This window comes from Alexandromys fortis, unplaced genomic scaffold, assembly GCF_014885135.2.
Source record: "Alexandromys fortis isolate MF-2015 unplaced genomic scaffold, M_Fortis_MF-2015_v1.1 scaffold_51, whole genome shotgun sequence".
Taxonomy (NCBI): domain Eukaryota; kingdom Metazoa; phylum Chordata; class Mammalia; order Rodentia; family Cricetidae; genus Alexandromys; species Alexandromys fortis.
The window spans coordinates 9185881-9202721 of NW_026067925.1; the positions used below are offsets into that span (position 1 = coordinate 9185881).

General features: G+C 45.9%; 1 protein-coding gene across 1 annotated transcript in view; it reads left to right on the top strand.

The window, feature by feature from the left end:
- The window catches only part of Dnah14 (dynein axonemal heavy chain 14), a 225140-nt gene that overhangs the window by 197178 nt on the left and 11121 nt on the right, over positions 1-16841 (top strand). The window contains 6 exon segments of the mRNA XM_050142810.1: positions 317-419; positions 2426-2653; positions 6591-6788; positions 9485-9684; positions 14350-14516; positions 15907-16103. Of these exon segments, the coding sequence (XP_049998767.1) occupies positions 317-419; positions 2426-2653; positions 6591-6788; positions 9485-9684; positions 14350-14516; positions 15907-16103 (1093 nt within the window).

Sequence of the window (16841 nt, forward strand, 5' to 3'; positions counted from 1 at the left end):
ATATAAACAAGGCTGATGTTGAACTTGTAACCCCTGATTCCCTCCCAAGTGGAAGCATGTACTGCCACCCCTGGCTTTCACATGGGTTGTGTTTTATAAGTTTTCTCAAGTTTCTGTAATGAGTATTTATGACTTTTTTACTTAAGGGAAACAGAAATGGATGAATCTTACACAGTTCTGTGTGCACTATCAAAGCCCTCGTGGCGAGTGGCAGCTCTGGCACTGAGATGATGTGTAAGGTCACAGCAACGTTAAAATGTTCTGACTCTAAGAAGACAGTGCACACATCTTTAATATTTACATTTTTATTTTGCAGATTCAGTAATCCAGATATGACGTTAGACCCTGACTTTAGGCTTTGGTTGAGCTCAAAATCATATGGTTCTTTCCCAATTCCTATTCTTCAGAAGGGCGTGAAGGTAAGAACAAACAGGCAGGGCTTCAGTGTTGACTGGCAAGCCCCGCTTGGCTGCAGAGCCCTCGTCACTCATTATTCTAAATCAAGAAGAGCACTCACGGTGCACTCAGGTCAGCTTTGGCGAGGTGGGGAGGGTGCTACCATGTATGTAGACCTGCATTCAATAACACTTGCTTCTCAAAGAGGACGTTCTGCCTCCAGTTGCTGTAAACCGAGACACTTACATTTTTCTTTCCCACCTTCTACTTTTCCCCTCAAGACACCATTTTGCTATGTTGCCCAGGCTGGCCTTGAACTCCTAAGCTCAAATGACCCCCAACCTCAGCTTCTTGACTATGTGGCATTTTCTTATTTCTATTCCTCTTAACCATTTTATGGCTAGTTAACTCTCTGGAAAGTTCTCCAGAAGGCAAACAAACTATTTGCTAAAATAACCTTAATTGTGGGTTATGTCTGACCTCTGAAACCCAACTATGAAGACTCAGTCAATCCTGTCAAAGGCCCAGCTGCCTAAAGACTTTGCACAATGAGAAACCAATGAAGACATGGGCAAAACCCACTTAGCAAAAAACGAGCGATACCTCCCTGCAATACTGCTCCCTAGTGTTTCCCTTCTCCCAGGGCTGCTTCCCAACAGCCCTGCCCTAGAGCAGACAGAGAAATCTGAGACTTTCTGCTGTAACTTAAGATGCCCTGTTTACTTCCCAAGACCCGGCTGACTGTGACCTCAACTGGTCTTTCTCCTTTGGCCAGGAGGAAAAATTGGGAGGCAGTAATAAGAAAGAGGGACATAGAATTTCAGAAACCTTTGTTTTGATCAGGCCCATTGCTCTAGTTCCACTTTAAGAGTCTGTCAATCAAGCTTGGCATAGTGGTGCATGCCTTTAACCCTAACAGCAGGGAGACAAAGCAGGAGATGGGTCTCTATAAATCAAAGCCAGTCTGGTTTATATCTCCATCGGGAGTTCCAGGCCTGTCTCAAAACAAAACAATGGTCAGAAACCTTCCTCCTTCCCAAAATGATGCACTTAGATCTCCGAGGAAAAGTATCCCTATTTCTGTAACTCGGGAGGGGCTACTATGGCAGCCATCTGTATGCTCTAGTAACGTCCTGGAGCCCCATCGTGCACAGACACATACGACTCCCACTGCATTGCCCCGTTGTGATTTTGAATCTAGAAATCTCGGGTTCATGCACACACATATGCTCATCCATATAATGCATCTGCATAGCCACACAGTATTTATGTGCTGTGTATCGTAAGAATCACACAGGCTGCTTCATTTGCCGATGCTTATATATAAACTCTGGAAGCAGGTACCCATTAGAAGATTCTGGTTATCTCAGACTAGCAGCCACACACACACATTAAAACCGTTGCAGTTAATCATCCCAGCCACTCCAGCGGAGCAGACAGCAGCTTGGATTCTCAAGGCAATCAGAACCTGGTCACACGAAGTCACCACTCACTCTGTCAGTGTGACTGGCTGTGTCCGTTGGCTTAGCTGGTGTCCTGTTTCCTGAGGCTTGGCTCCCTATGTGTGCTGCCTGGCTGGGGTCTGGCAGCTCCTTTCCCTAACCACAGCTTAGCGACCGCTGATGTAGCTGACAAATTCCAAAGTGTTCTGTCCTTCCCAAACACAATGCTTGGGGTCACAGCAACAAGTATCATCCCAGTGCTGTGGTTTGTCTTTCAAATGTGAATTAGACAGACCTCTGTGAGTTCAAGGCCAGCCTCATCTATGTAGTAAGATCTGTACTAGCTAGCCATGGCTGCAGACTCAAACCACGCCTCAAAAATAATATAGGAATAGAATGTGATACAGAATCCAAAATGATCCTCTTACAGAGGTGTTCAAGAGGCAAAAGCATAGCCTAGGCTTGGACTTGACGGCAGTCCTTGGAAATAGCTCTCAGAGCCATGTGTGCCACTGGTGCTGTGGGAAGGGGCCCTCCAGGGTGTGTTCCCATCTATAGCCACTTGGCGTTTTCACTCCTTTTTAAAGATTGCTGTGGAGCCTCCCCAAGGATTGAAAAGCAACTTACTTCAAATGTTTGGATATGGTGGGAGCGGAGAAGTAACAGAAGAGATATTTGATAAAAATGACTGTGGACCATGGTGGAAAAATATTCTATTCAGCCTCTGTTTTTTCAATGCGGTGATCAACGAGAGGAGAGTGTACGGAACACTAGGCTGGAATGCCCCTTACAAATTCAGTTCTTCAGACTTAGAGGTGAGTGTGGGCACCAGAAGGCAGGCAGTAGCTAGCACCAGAGACACAAGCTGAGCTAAGCTAGTACGTGTCTCCACGGGGCGAAGCGTTCACCTGGTGGGAACTAGGAAATGAGGACTGTCAAGCCAGCTTTCTAGAGTGCACTCGCAGCCCCACGGCTCGAGCTATCCCCCAGGGGCCTAGTTTCTTGAGTGAAATAAAGCAGCGTGGAAGGGAGCAAAGCTCAGTACTATCCACAGAGTCATTACAAGGTGCAACTCAACAGCCTGGAGAGCTGGCTCCGCGGTTAGGAGCACTGGCTGCTCTTCCAGAGGTCCCAGGTTCAGTTCCCAGCATCTATGTAAGGGCTCACAATCACATGTAACTAAAGATCCAGGGGATCTGATGCCCTCTTCTGGCCTCTGTGAACATCAGGCACACATGTGGTGCACAGATACATAGTCAGATCAAACACCCACACACATAAATAAAAATAAAGATATCCTTTAAAAAAAAAAGTGCAACTCAGTGAATATAAGTAAAACACTTTTGATCAGCTCCTGACATGTAAATCACTATAAAACGTCTCTCAATATTAATTCAAAACAAGGATTACCCTGAGTCACTGGGGCTGAGCAACTTAACAGTCTCGTTTAGTTATTATCCTTTTTAGAGCACCTTCCTCCTATTGTGCCTTTTGGCAGGATATTCTCTTTTATGTTGTTGTTTTGCTTTTGTTTTTTGTTGGTTTTTTATTTTTTTCAAGACAGGGTTCCCCTCTGTAACCTTGGCTGACCAGGAACTCATTAGGTAGACCAGGCTGGTCTCAAACTCACAGAGAGCCTCTGCCTCCTGAGTGCTAGGATTCAAGGCGTGCACCACCACCCAGACTGAACATTTTCTTTATTGCTAATTAAAAGAAATGAACAATAATATCTGCTTAAACTTTTTCAAAGTTGCTGCGCAGTAGTGGTGCATGCCTTTGATCCCAGTATTCAGAAGACAGAAGCAGGCAAATCTCTGAGTTTGAGACCAGCCTGGTCTACAGAGCAAGTTCCAAGACAACCATGGCTACACAGAGAAACCCTGTCTCAAAAAAAACAAAACAACAACAAAATTCCCAAGTCAGTTTTCTTGCAGCTGTGCTTCTAACTGCACTGTTCTGATTTTTTTATCTGCATTTATTTTATGCTGAATTTATTCCCGTGTCATCAGTTTTCATTTCTCCAGTTTTTTTCTGGGACGTCTTTTTCTTCTGTGCACCCTCCTCTTCTGACTTTGGAACAGTTTGTTCCTTTTCAGTGGGGACCACCTAAGGGTGGCCGGGGAGCTCAGGGGTGGGTTAATCTGGCCATGAGCTCTGTAAATTCGTCAGCACATTGTAGGTGCTTTCCTCACCTGGCTGTGCTCAATGACCAGAGAGTCTTCATCTAAGCCCCTCAGTTCAGCATTGCTCTCTGCACTCATTTTTTGGCCCCTGACCCTGTGTCCCTCCCCACTGTCTGGCCTGGGTGCACCTACCAATGCCCCACACCGGAAGGGCGCACACGGCCTCTTTAAAGTGACATCATTCAGATATTAGGTGACATTCCGGATATGCATATCCTTGAAGGCTTGGGCAGTTTCACAGGGGTCCTTAACGTGGACACGAAGATTTGGATCTCTTGATTTACATGATTTTGTAGGTTTTCTGGGTCAAGAGAATAGCAAACCATCTTCACAGGTCACCTCATGCCACTTAGAAAATGACCTGTGTGTCTTGAAAGCCTTATTGCACTCCTGAAAAGAAGTTAAAAGAGGTTTACTGGGAATAGAGAATTGGTAAAAATGGCTAGGTAAAAATGTAAATATATAGTTTTTCTCTAGCCAGAAAAAAAAAAAAAGAATAGTAGTGCTAAAAAATTGGAACTATACAGGAATAAATTTAATAAGAAATTTACAGGTCCTGCATAAAGAGCATTATAAATTAGGGAGAAAAGAAACAACATTCTTGATGATTTAAAATGCTGAAAGTCTTGGGACAGCTTTACACGGTCAGCACACTACCTGTCCCCAGTTTCCAGATGGGAGCAGAGCCATGAGCCCTTGGGACTTTGCCCAGGTTACACAGTAAGTGGCAATGAGTGTCTCTCCCCTTTTACCTCCTGCTCCCTCTAGCCCAGCACACGCCTGTTCTCCAGGGAAGACCTCAGATAGAGCAAACTGTTCATTCTCCCAGTGCCAACTGCCAAACATAATGCTAAGTTACAACTAGAACTTAGAAGATATAAAACTGAAATAAATTCACAAAAAGAAATGTTAAATAAGCTATAAATACACACAAATTTTAAAAAGTGAAGGAATTTCCTTCCCCAGACATCAAAATACACACACAAAAAAAATCCACTATCCTGAAGTAAATAGTTTAGCAGAAAAGTTAAGTCGGTGTGACTCAGCAAAAAGCACAGAAGTAGACCCAATACTGAAATTCTAAAATTAGCATAACTGTTCATGGTCATGGGATGTAGCGATGTGGATGCTTTGCCTGCGCATATGTCTGTGTACCATGTATGGGCCTGGTGCCCATGGAGGCTGGAGCTGGAGCTACCATGTGGGTGCTGGGAACCAAACCTGGGTCCTCAGAAAGAGCAGCCAGTGCTCTTAACCCCTGAGCCATCTCTCCAACCACAGTGCCCTGCCCCCAAAATTTACTGCCAGTCAAAGTTCCCTCCAGTACAACTATACTCCTTGTGTCTTTTGACGCCTTCCAGCCTCTAGGAAGCACTGTTCCACCATCTATGAGGTCAGCTTGTTATATATGACACCATAGTGTTTCAACAGAGTAAAAAACCATACGAGTTGCCATAGAAACCAGGTGGTGCATGCCTTTAATCCGGTCGTGCACACCTTTAATCCCAGTCCTAGAGAGGATTATAGAATGGGAGGCAGCAACTCTCAGGCTCAGCCTCATTCTGAGATTCTTGGAGGCAGGATCGCCATTTCAGACTGAGGTAGAGGTTAGAGGTGAGAGGCTGGCTGTTTTTAGAACCTTCAAGTTGAACCCAATTTCTGAGTTTTTATTAATCGTGCTTTGAAAATGTCTACATGTGCTCAGTATGCAGGCTTTTGTTTTAAAATCATTGCAATAGGGTGGTTGGTTGGATGTGCAGATACGGAGCTCACAGTGGGATCACATCTCTAAATGGTTTCCGGGGTGAGCACGCTAGGACTCACACCGTGGAAGCACCAAAGGCTCCTGACAGAGACCAGTTGAGGGCCAATCTGTGTGCACTTGTGGGCATAGGAGAGCCAGGAAGACACAGAGGGAGGGCCCAGGAGAGCTGAGGACAGCAGACAGTGAGGGTAGGAAGGAGGAGCCAGGGAGAAAGGGAAAGTGGTGGGGATCCATTCATATATGTGAGGTCACACCAAGGTCATTTTCAGGACACCAAGAACCTGCTGTTTTAGTCCTTGGTTGGGTGGTGGAGGGGGTACTTCCCTTCTGCATCCTTCTGTGCCCTGGTACCCAGTGCCCTGTGCAGGTCAGCCACAGCTTAGCCACTGTTGGGGGGAAAATACATATCCTGAGACTTTACTCCTCTCTGTTCCTGGTTGGCTGGCTGGTTTCCCAGCACTGGGGACCAAACCCTGGAACTGGAGTTACAGACAGTTGTGAGCCACGTGGGTGCTGGGAGTGGAACCCAGGTCCCCTGGAAGAGCAGCCTGTGTTCCTCACCACTGAGCCATCTCTTCAGCTCCCCAAGTCCCCTTCTATTGAGTCAGGGTCTTACTATGTTGCCCAAGTTGGCCTTGAATTTATAATCCTCCCGCCTCAGCCTCCTAAGTAATCCAGACTAGAGGACTGTACTTCTGGCCTCTTCAGAGAGAAACTGGCCACTCGAGAGTTGTTAGTGTTGTGTGAAATGTCAGCTTAACTAAAAGCACATGCAGAACTAACAAGGCGCAGCGGCTTCCACAGGTTTCCATAAAGATACTGGGAAGTGTCCTCCCTGGCCGGTCAGAAATTCCATGGAAGGAGCTCAACTACCTGATTGCAGAAGTGACCTATGGTGGCCACGTCACTGATAAATGGGACAAGCGATGCCTGAAGACCCTCTTCAACAAGTTCTGCAGCCCTGAAGTGCTGAAGGCTAACTTCAGTTTCTCTAGCGATGAGGTAAGAAGACCCTCTTCAACAAGTTCTGCAGCCCTGAAGTGCTGAAGGCTAACTTCAGTTTCTCTAGTGATGAGGTAAGAAGCGAGTGTATCGTCTTAATTGTGCCTCACCAGGTTTTGCTGCGTCCTTTCTGTCTTCAACCCTTTCATTACCATTCAGAACCAAACTAACTTCCCATTGGTCTATTTTTTTATGTTTTTGTGTTTTTTTTTTGAGACAGGGTTTATCTGTGTAGCCCTGGTTGTCCTGGAACTCACTCTGTAGACCAGGCTGGCCTGGAACTCGGAGATCCGCCTGCCTTTGCCTCAGTGCTGGGATTAAAGGTATGTGCCACCCCCCCCCAACTTGCCATTATCCTATTAAATGCCGATGAATAAAAAGAATGGTAAGGAAATGGTGTGTGCCCTCTGAGGACCTCGAGGGTTATACACAAAGCACAAGGAGGCCGGAGCAAGCAGTGCGTACAGATTGCAGCGTCCACGCCAGTCAACATGCATGTGTGTCCCACGGGTTGCCAAAGCTTCTGTTTGCCCAGCCTGCAGTCAGGGACTCTGAGGTCCACGGGGTGGAATGCACACAGCACCAGTATGAGGCAAAGCTGGCGTGCAGGAACTCTGTCTCCCACAAACATCCGAGGTAGAAAGCTCCAGATCTCACTGTTTACTCCCCTCACCCCTTAGTGTCTGTCCTCCTTGTGGGCAGAGCGCCAGGCTAGACACCGGCAGTTGTGCTCTGTGGAATGTTTGCTACCGAGGGAACAACTCTGTGACCTCTGACCCGCAGGGAGGGGAGTGTACAGTGGTAAGTGGACAACAGGAGAGGAGAGGGATGAGGCTCTGCACCAGGCCTGGGCCTGGTGTCATGAGAGGGGTAGAGGTCAGACCCAGGTTGCCTTCCTAGCGTCTTGGGAATACAGCGATGAAGGAAAGTGATATCTGAGGGAAACTCTTTGGTAAAGCACCATGACATTACATATTGGAAGCACGTGATCTGATTTTGATTTTATAGGGGATTATAGTTAAGAGATTACATGAATCACAGAAGAGACTTTAAACTTTGGACTCTTAAACATTGTTGAGACTTCGGGGACTTTTGAAGTTGGACTAAATGTGTTTTACATTATGGATACTGTTACAACAACGCTTTTGGGGGCCAGGGAGTGGAATGTGATAGCTTGAATATAACTGACCCTGATAAGCTCACAGGGAGTGGCACTATTGGGTGAAGTGGCCTTGATGAAGGAAGTGTCACTGTGGGGCAGGCTTTGAGGTCTCTTTTGCTTAAGCTTTTGCTCAATGTCACAGTCCACTTCCTGTTGCCTTCTGATCGAGATGTAGCTAGCACCATGTCTGCCTGCACACTGCCATGCTCCCTGCAATGCTTCCCACCATGATAATGGACTGAACCTCTGAACTGTAAGCGAGCCACCCTAATGAAATGTTTTCCTTTATAAGAGTTACCATGAGCCGGGCGGTGGTGGCACACGCCTTTAATCCCAGCACTCAGGAGACAGAGGCAGGCAGATCTCTGTGAGTTCGAGACCAGCCTGGTCTACAGAGCTAGTTCCAGGACAGGCTCCAAAACCACAGAAAAACCCTGTCTAGAAAAAAAAGAGTTACCATGGTTATGGTGTCTCTTCACAGCAATGGAAACTGTAAGACAATCCTCAAGTCAGTCCCTAATATAAAATTATACTTGAAAACCTTTAAAATTGCTCAGTAATGATAATATGCTCGGCTTCTGTATGTGGACTTGCACTGAGTGAGTGTAAGTGAACAGGAGATAAAATAATATGTATATTATTTTATATATATAGTTTGTTTATATATGTAGTTATATATATATATATATATAGAGAGAGAGAGAGAGAGAGACAGAGACATTGTTTTTCATTGCAACATACCATGCTAACAAAAATGTATTTCTGAATCTTACATTTCAATTGTTTTAAAACCCTGAATCTTTTATGACCATTCCAACTTGCCAATCCATCCTATGCACTGTAATAATCTTAGTTTCTTTTGCTGATAATATCTTTATCAGTGACTTTGTTCTCTAGTGTGTCCTGTGGCCTTCACCAGGTCTTCAGTAAAAGCTGCTACCACCAGCCTCCTGACCATATTAAATAATATGTTTCTCTTCCTGGTCACTGATCATTCATTCTTAATATCTGTATTAGGCAGATGTCTATAATTTGACAAATGCCTAAAATGACAAAAACCAGCTGTGCTGCTTTGGGCCTGTTTCAGTACAGGACATCATGACAGGAGACAAAGATGGGCAGAGTAGGCATCCCAGCGTCTCCTCCAGTGACACACAGCGCTCTAACCTCCTCCCTACTTAGCAGGCTTATCCTCTCCCATGGCACGGCTAGTCACCCCCTTCTAACACGCAAGGCCTTGGCCTCCTTCACATGGCTTCTACAGGTCGCACTAAAGGCCCTGTGCTTCGTTACCTGTGGGTATGTCTCATCAAGGCAATAGAACTTAGTCCTTAAACACCTCCCCCTTCCCAACAAGAAAGTTACATGTGAGTGTTTGCAATGGAGTGGCCCCAGGTATTGCTTTTAATAGACACTCTGTACCATATAGAAATAGGAGCCTTTGGCACAGAAGGTCGTGGGGAGTTACTGCCTCCATGCATTGGCTGGAGGGATTCTTACTCATGTAACACTAACAAAGCCCCTCACCTTTCAGGGGTACCAGCCAGTGCCCAGCTCTGCAAGCTTACAGGACTGCATACACATTATCCAGGCCTTGCCTGATGACGACTCTCCTGAAATCTTGGGGATCCACCCCGCAGCCACACACACCTGCAGTGAGATCAAGTGTCAGAAGTTCATTGAGAATCTCATCACCATGCAGCCAAAAGCTGCTCCTGTCCACCTCATGATCAAGTAAGAGGACACGGGGGCTGCTGTTACTAGCTGGGAAATGCCAGTATGACTTGCACGATATAGAAAACTCCATGTTCTTTCCTCTGCACACCCACTCACCTGCACTCATGTGCATGCACACTCAGGTGCGTACACGCACACACATACACACCAAGCATACAGTAGTTAATATTCATTGGATGGGTGACTGAAATGGACCCGGTGAGTTTCTTCTAAGTGAATTTGGTTTGGGTTTTTTTGTTTGTTTGTTTGTTTGTTCTGGTATGGGTTTGGTTTTTCAAGACAAGTTTCCCTATGTAGCCCTGACTGGAACTCACTTTGGAGACCAGACCAGCCTCAGAATCAGATCAGCCTGTCTCTGCATCCTGAATGCTGAGATTAAAGGTGTGTGCCATAACGCCCAGCTGTAAATGAATTTGTTGAAATGTGAAGCGTGCACATTTGCTTCTCAGGAGGAACAGACAGCCCCCACAGTGACAGACGGGGCTGTGAGCTCAAGAGAAACTCCCTACACTTGGAGGCCCGTGTGAATAACAGCTTTACTTGCTGTGCTCAGTGTCACGCCGCTCCGGTGTCCTCACCTGTAAAGTGGGTGAAAATACCCGTCTGCCCTTTGAGGCTGCTGTAAGGTCTAAAAGGTGTCATACATGTACCCCAAACTCAAGCCCCCTCCCCTCAAAACTATAAAATCAAGTGTGTCCATGCTAGAGCTGCATCTGAAGCCCTCAAAGGGGAGGTCCACTCTCCATTGTTAGACATCGCCAGGCGCTGTCCTCCAGGGAGCTCACTTTTTCCTCCAACTTCCTCACCAGACCTGTGCTCAAATCCTCGCTCTGTTGTGTTACTTTGTGAATACGGGGAAGCCAATCGCTGCTCTGCCCAGGCCCCTCGTCTCTGAATCAAGACAGTGATGTTGGCTACTTCATGGGGTCTCCCTGGGAGTCCACAGATTTCCCTCCTTGGTTTTAGTTTTTCAATTTCTAGGTTTGGCATATCTTAACAACCACCATTCAAGGCCTTTCAATAGTGTTGCGTCCCATTTGGAGACTTGATCAAACGTTTCAAATAGATATTTGTTATAAAGCTGGAACCCTTCTGTTGTCTGTCTGCCAGGCCTTCTCAAGGCCACCAGTCATTTTCATAAATCTAATAATCATATATATATATATATATATATATACATACACATATATAATCTTAAATGCAATTGTTCTCTTATTTATAAAAATTTAGCAGGATTTCAGTTTAAATTGTTTCTCTGGTCTCTCTCTTTTTAATGGAGGCATTAGCTTCACCTCTCCAGTTTTTGTGACTATCACAGAAGTTCATGAGCTGGGAAGTTGGCTCAGTTTACCAAGGGTTGCTATGCAAGCACAAGGGCCTGTGTTCAGATTCCCAGGCCCCACAGAAAAGCCAGGCACATATCCATCACCCAAGTGCTAGGAGATGGAGAGTGGGTCCTGGAGCTTTGCCGAGATGCTGAGATCCTGGTTCGCTGAGAGACCTTGTTTCAACAGATAAATGAGGCAGAGAGATTCCTGAGATAAAAGCCATCTCAACATCAGCCTTTCACCTCCACACGTCTATACAAGCAAGCTCACCTGCACACACACACACATGTACACACACCCTCACATATGTTGTAGAATAACCTGTTGACAGAGGTTTCTGTCCCGCCCAGTCTTGTAGCCATTCAGTCCCAAAGAAATACACAGAGGTCTACATTAATTATAAACCGTTTGGCCTATTAGCTCAGACTTATTAACTCTTACATCTTACATTAGCCCATAATTCTCATTTGTGTTAGCCACATGGCTTGGTACCTTTTATCAGCGAGGCCTTATCTTCTCATCTTGCTTCTTCTGCATCTGGGTGACGACTGCAAACTGAACCTTTCCTCTTCCCAGAATTCTCCTGTTCTGGTCTCCCCACCTATTCTTCCTGCCTGGCTACTGCCTGGCCAATCAGCATTTTATTAAATTAATACAAGTGACAAGTCTTTACATAGTACAAGACCATAGTACAAGTCCTACAGCAATAACCATTTTGTACACTGTGAACATCTGTCACTGGGACTAGTTTCATAGAAAGCTGAACAGCAAATAGGTAGGCAGGATAGAGAGGGTAGAAAGGATGCTGGGGAGAAGAAAGGCAGAGATACAGAGTCGCCAGTCAGAGACAGAGGAAGCAGGGGAGCAGTATGGGCAGTGCAGAGTAAAGGTCATCAAGCCATGAGGCAGAAAGTCAATGACTAGAAATGGGTTATTTTAAGTTGTAGGAGCTAGTTAGAAACAAGCCTAAACTATTGGCCAAATTTTCATAATTAATAAGTCTCCATGTAGTTATTTGGGAGCTGGCAGGCAGAACAGAAAAATCTGCCTACATACACACACACACACACACCCCATATTCTAGATAATAACATTTCCTTAGCACAAAAATAATCTTTTCTATAATTTTTCCCATGGAATTACTTCTTTCTGGAAATATGAGTAGGACAGTCAAAACTCTGTAACTGTCGGGACAATTGCTCCACAAGTCTATGCAAGGTGGCCCCATTACCCACATCCTTGGATGCCAACTACATATTCTCTTAATGCCAAGAGACTGAGTTTACATTTTTTTGGCTGTTAAAATTCACATTTTTCCATGTGCCTCCAAACCAGTTGGAATTCTATATTCCATTATAGTCTTATTATCTCTTTGGATCAAGACTTATTCAGATGACATCAGAATGTTTCCTGGCTTTGGCACATGGGTTTTTCTATTTGATCCATCATCCAATCTTGTTTACTAACAACATATAGACATAGTTCCAAGTGCCACTTCACTAGAAGTGAGTGTATACCATCTGCTTCATAGCGGAAAACTGCACCTATGGAGAAGGATATATACCCAAGAGAAACTATCCAGATGTTCCCAGAGCAGCAGGTAGAATGTCGTGTAGACGCCACACTTCTGATGACACCCCAACAGAAGAAGGCATGATTGTAATGGAATTGTGCACCTTTTCCTGGGGAGGTTGTAAACAAATGTCTGTTCGCCTCAGACAGGGCACTGGCAACGCACCACAGAAACGATTTCTCCCAAATCTAGCTTAATCAGTGGGCTCACTTAAGTTATGGGTTACAGGCTACTTATTGGAGCATAGATGAATCAAAAACATCTGTCACCAAAAAGTCCACCCTAGCATAGGTGGCAACTCCTAAAAACTTGCAGGCAGCTTGTCTCTTCAGTCTCTCCCACTCAGCAAGAGCTTATTCTGATAACCCTTGTAGGGAGCCTTGTGAATCTTCTAAGTTTCAGGACGTTCCTGTGACTTGTGACTTACTTTACTCCCTGGGCCTTCTAAAGTTTAGTTCATTTCCTTGGTATGAAGGAATCTTTCTCTAGAAAGGAGTGTTCAATTTGAAAGAAATAGTTATACAATAGGAATACATCTAATGAGCATCTTAAACATGCTTCTAGTGTCTCCTCACGTAGATAAAGAGGCCATAAGTCCTCCAATCATGTTGTTCAAACATGGAAACTCCTTTGTCTGTGAGACAACACTGGGAGACCTGTCACATTCAATATAATTGAGACATGTTGACTTTTGAAATTACTTGAAGCTATCTTGGATGGCTGCTGAGAAATCAAAGCAAAAGTCAAAAGAATGGCATAGAAAATCCATGTCCTCTGTGACTTGCAGGTAGCCCAGAAGCAGCGCTACTGAGCTAGCAGGCCATGTGGTGTCAGGTTATCAGCTGCTTTCAAAGATGGCATTCGGTGTTAGGTGAAAACCTGGCCCATCCTGGTGAGCAAAGGGGGCCCGAAGGAGTGTAGCTGTCCCTTGCTCACCCGCTTTCTACTGTCTGCCCTGTGCTCATTCATTTCTGACCCTGCCTTCTCATCCTCTGAAGGATTTCAAAGCATCCCTCTGCTGCAGGGGAGGGCCCACTGTTTGTCCCGGTCGCCTGGCTAACTTACACCTGAAATAAAAGAAACTGTATTAATTAAAATACTGCTTGGCCATTAGCGCTAACTTTTTATAGGATAGCTCTTACATCTTAATTTAGCCCATTTTTATTAATCTATGTATTGCGACGTGGCTGTGGCTTACCAGAGATTTTAACCAGCGTCCATATCCGGTGGAGGATCTATGGCTTTTCTGACTCTGCTCTTCTTCCTCCCAGCATTTAGTTTTGTTTTTTCTGCCTACCTAAACTCCGCCCTATCAACTAGGCCAAAGCAGTTTCTTTATTCATTAGCCAATGAAAGCAACACACAAACAGAAGGACCTCCTACACCATCCCTCCAGCCAGGTGGCTCCCACAGTCTCCCCACCCCCATGCCTCATCCATCACTGTTCCTGTCACACCCAGAGCTCATGGGTCATGGGTAAGCACAGAGGAAAGTGACAAACTGACCAATGAGAACCCATGAGCTTCTGGGCCTGCCACGTCCTCCTCCTCGTTCAGTCTAGGCATATGCCTGTCTGGAGATGGAGTCTGGTTAAAATAGTTTTAGAAACAAATCCACATTTCCTCATGAACATGTAAGTTACAGGACAGTTCTCCCCTCTGCAAAGTGGGGTGAATTCCAGTCTCTGGGGTTCAGGTTCACAGCTATGGGTCCTCCCAGGCAATGGGTCTGTGCCTCATTCTTCACCTGACCCTTGTGCAGTCCCAAGCAGAGCAATGACGACCTGGTGATGGAGATCCTATCTGACATCCTGGTTCAGCTACCCCTGACAGTGGAGAACGAGGAAGCCTCAGGGCCTGAGAGTCGGAGCACATTCAAGTTCATCTTGTCAAGTTCACTGTGGGAGAAACTTCAGAGCAATGTTGAAGGTGAGTGGCGGCCTGGGCTCCTCCTGCTGCAGCCTCATCAGCAAAGACTCTGACCCTGGAGGAAGGTCGAGGGTCTCCCCAGATGGGAGGTGGGGCACAGAGAGGAAAACAGGGCTGCAGCGTGAGGGAAGAGGAAGTGCGAAGGTACCAAGACCAAAAGTGAAGGAGCGGCCATCACAGCGGACACAGCACAGAGCTCTGCTGGGGCCGCTGCCCACTGCCGCTCCACTGCTGCTCTCCCTACCCCCCCCCCCCCGGGCTCCAGGTGGACTTAGGGCAGTGAGACTTAGAAAGGCGCAGTCAGGCTAGCTCTGAGGAGATGTTAAATACCTGGACTGGAAGAATTTCCCAAGTTAAATTTTAACATCCATATCTCCTTTCTTTTATTTTTAATTTTGTATGTTGGTAGGGTGTGCACTTGACTACAGGAGCCCAAGAGGACAAAAGTTTCAGGGTCTTTGGAGCTGGAGTTGTGTCCAGTTGTTAGCCATGACATGGGAGCTGGAAATCAAATTCAGGTCCTCTGCCCGAGCAAAGAGCATTTACATGCTCTTCACCACTGAGCCGTCTCTCCAGTCCTATAGTCTCTTTCCAAAACTCATTTTGGAGCAAATGCTGAACAACAGCTTCCCAAAATGCACAGTGATGGCACAGTCAGTGACAGTGCAGGCAACCACGGTCCCAGTAAGGGATGTGACCCCTGACTGACGATGTGTCTCCATTTGGGCAAGTACACTGAACCTGGCAGAGCGGGGAAACCCTAGGGTGCATCTCTCAGAAAGCTAAATCTCTTCTGCCTGCAAGTTTAAAACATATATGTGTGTGTACACATATATAGATAGATATAGATTAAAAAGAGGGTCTCACTAAGGAGCCCTGGCTACTCTGGAACTCAGAGATCTGCCTGACTCTGCTTCATGAGAGCCGGAACTACAGATGTGCACCACCACATCCAGCTGTTTTTACAGGATTCTAGTGGTTTAACACGTCCAAGGGAGAGCATATACTTTGTGACACATAAATACTGCAGGAATTTCAAACTTGAGTGCTCATACCTAAAGCTTTCTTTTGGTTTATTTGAGACAGAGTCTCACTATGTAGCTCTAGCTCTCCTGGAACCCACTCCGTTCACCAGGCTGGCCTTGAACTCCATAAATCTGGTCTCCTGACACAGCTGGTGCTTCCTGATTTGTATGTTAGGTGTGACACTTGGTATGAGTCATAACAACAGGCAGGAAGGTTGATTAAAAACACTAAAATATTTGCTATCTACATGCCTCTAGAAAATGTCTACCAACCATGGTCAAAATACATGGGCTTCCTCCAACACCCGTGTCCTTCTTTACCTATAAATAACACATTTTCCTTTTTTTTTTTTTTTTAAATTCAGGCCATGATCCCCTCATCCACTGTGTCCTGATAACCTTTCTGAGCCAAGAAATAGACCGTTTCAATAAGTTATTATCTGTCATACATAAATCCTTAAAGGATCTTCAACTTGCCATAAAAGGAGAGAGCATCCTCACTCAGGATCTGGAGGAGATCTACGACTCTTTCCTTAGAGTCAAGGTGCCCAGGCTGTGGCAGGTAAGCGGCCAGGGTGCCCAGCCTCTGGCAGGTGAGCAGCCAGGGTGTCCAGCCTGTGGCAGGTGAGCAGCCAGGGTGGCCAGGCTGTGGCAGGTGAGCAGCCAGGGTGCCCAGGCTGTGGGAAGTAGGCGGCCAGGGTGCCCAGGCTGTGGCAGGTAGCCGGCCAGGGTGCCCAGGCTGAGGCAGGTAAGCGGCCATGCTTTTTGCCTCTAGCCTGAGAGAAATGTCAGTGCTCCACAATGACCAAGTTAACTGACATGAAGAAATGGTGTGTGACCATTGTGCTGATGTACTTCGGGTCAGGTGTGAGTGAATACAGCCAGCTAGAAGGCAGTGTGGCAGTTCTGCCCAAATTTATCTTCGAGGTATTTGCCACAAAGCTGTTAACAGCATAAATCTGAAAACAACCTGGCTATCCATGAATGGGAATCTGGTTCCATGAACGAAGGTCTGAGCACAGGATGAGACGTGTGCACAGGTCTCACACGGACCTCCACAAGGTCTTGGTAAAGTGTTGAAAGTGTCAGAATACGGAGGATGTTTGCTTGGGAAACACGCATGTGTCTTAGTTTCAAGAATCACAGAATTTGTAGAAGGAAAAGCAGATCTCAGTTACCTCGAGCGGTGTCTTAACGGGCTGTGTGTGGAGGAAGGCATTGGTTTTAACCTTATGTTTTATAGCAATCGGTCTGCTATTCTGTCTTGCCGTACTCATTTTCAGTCAGTATAAAACTTCAA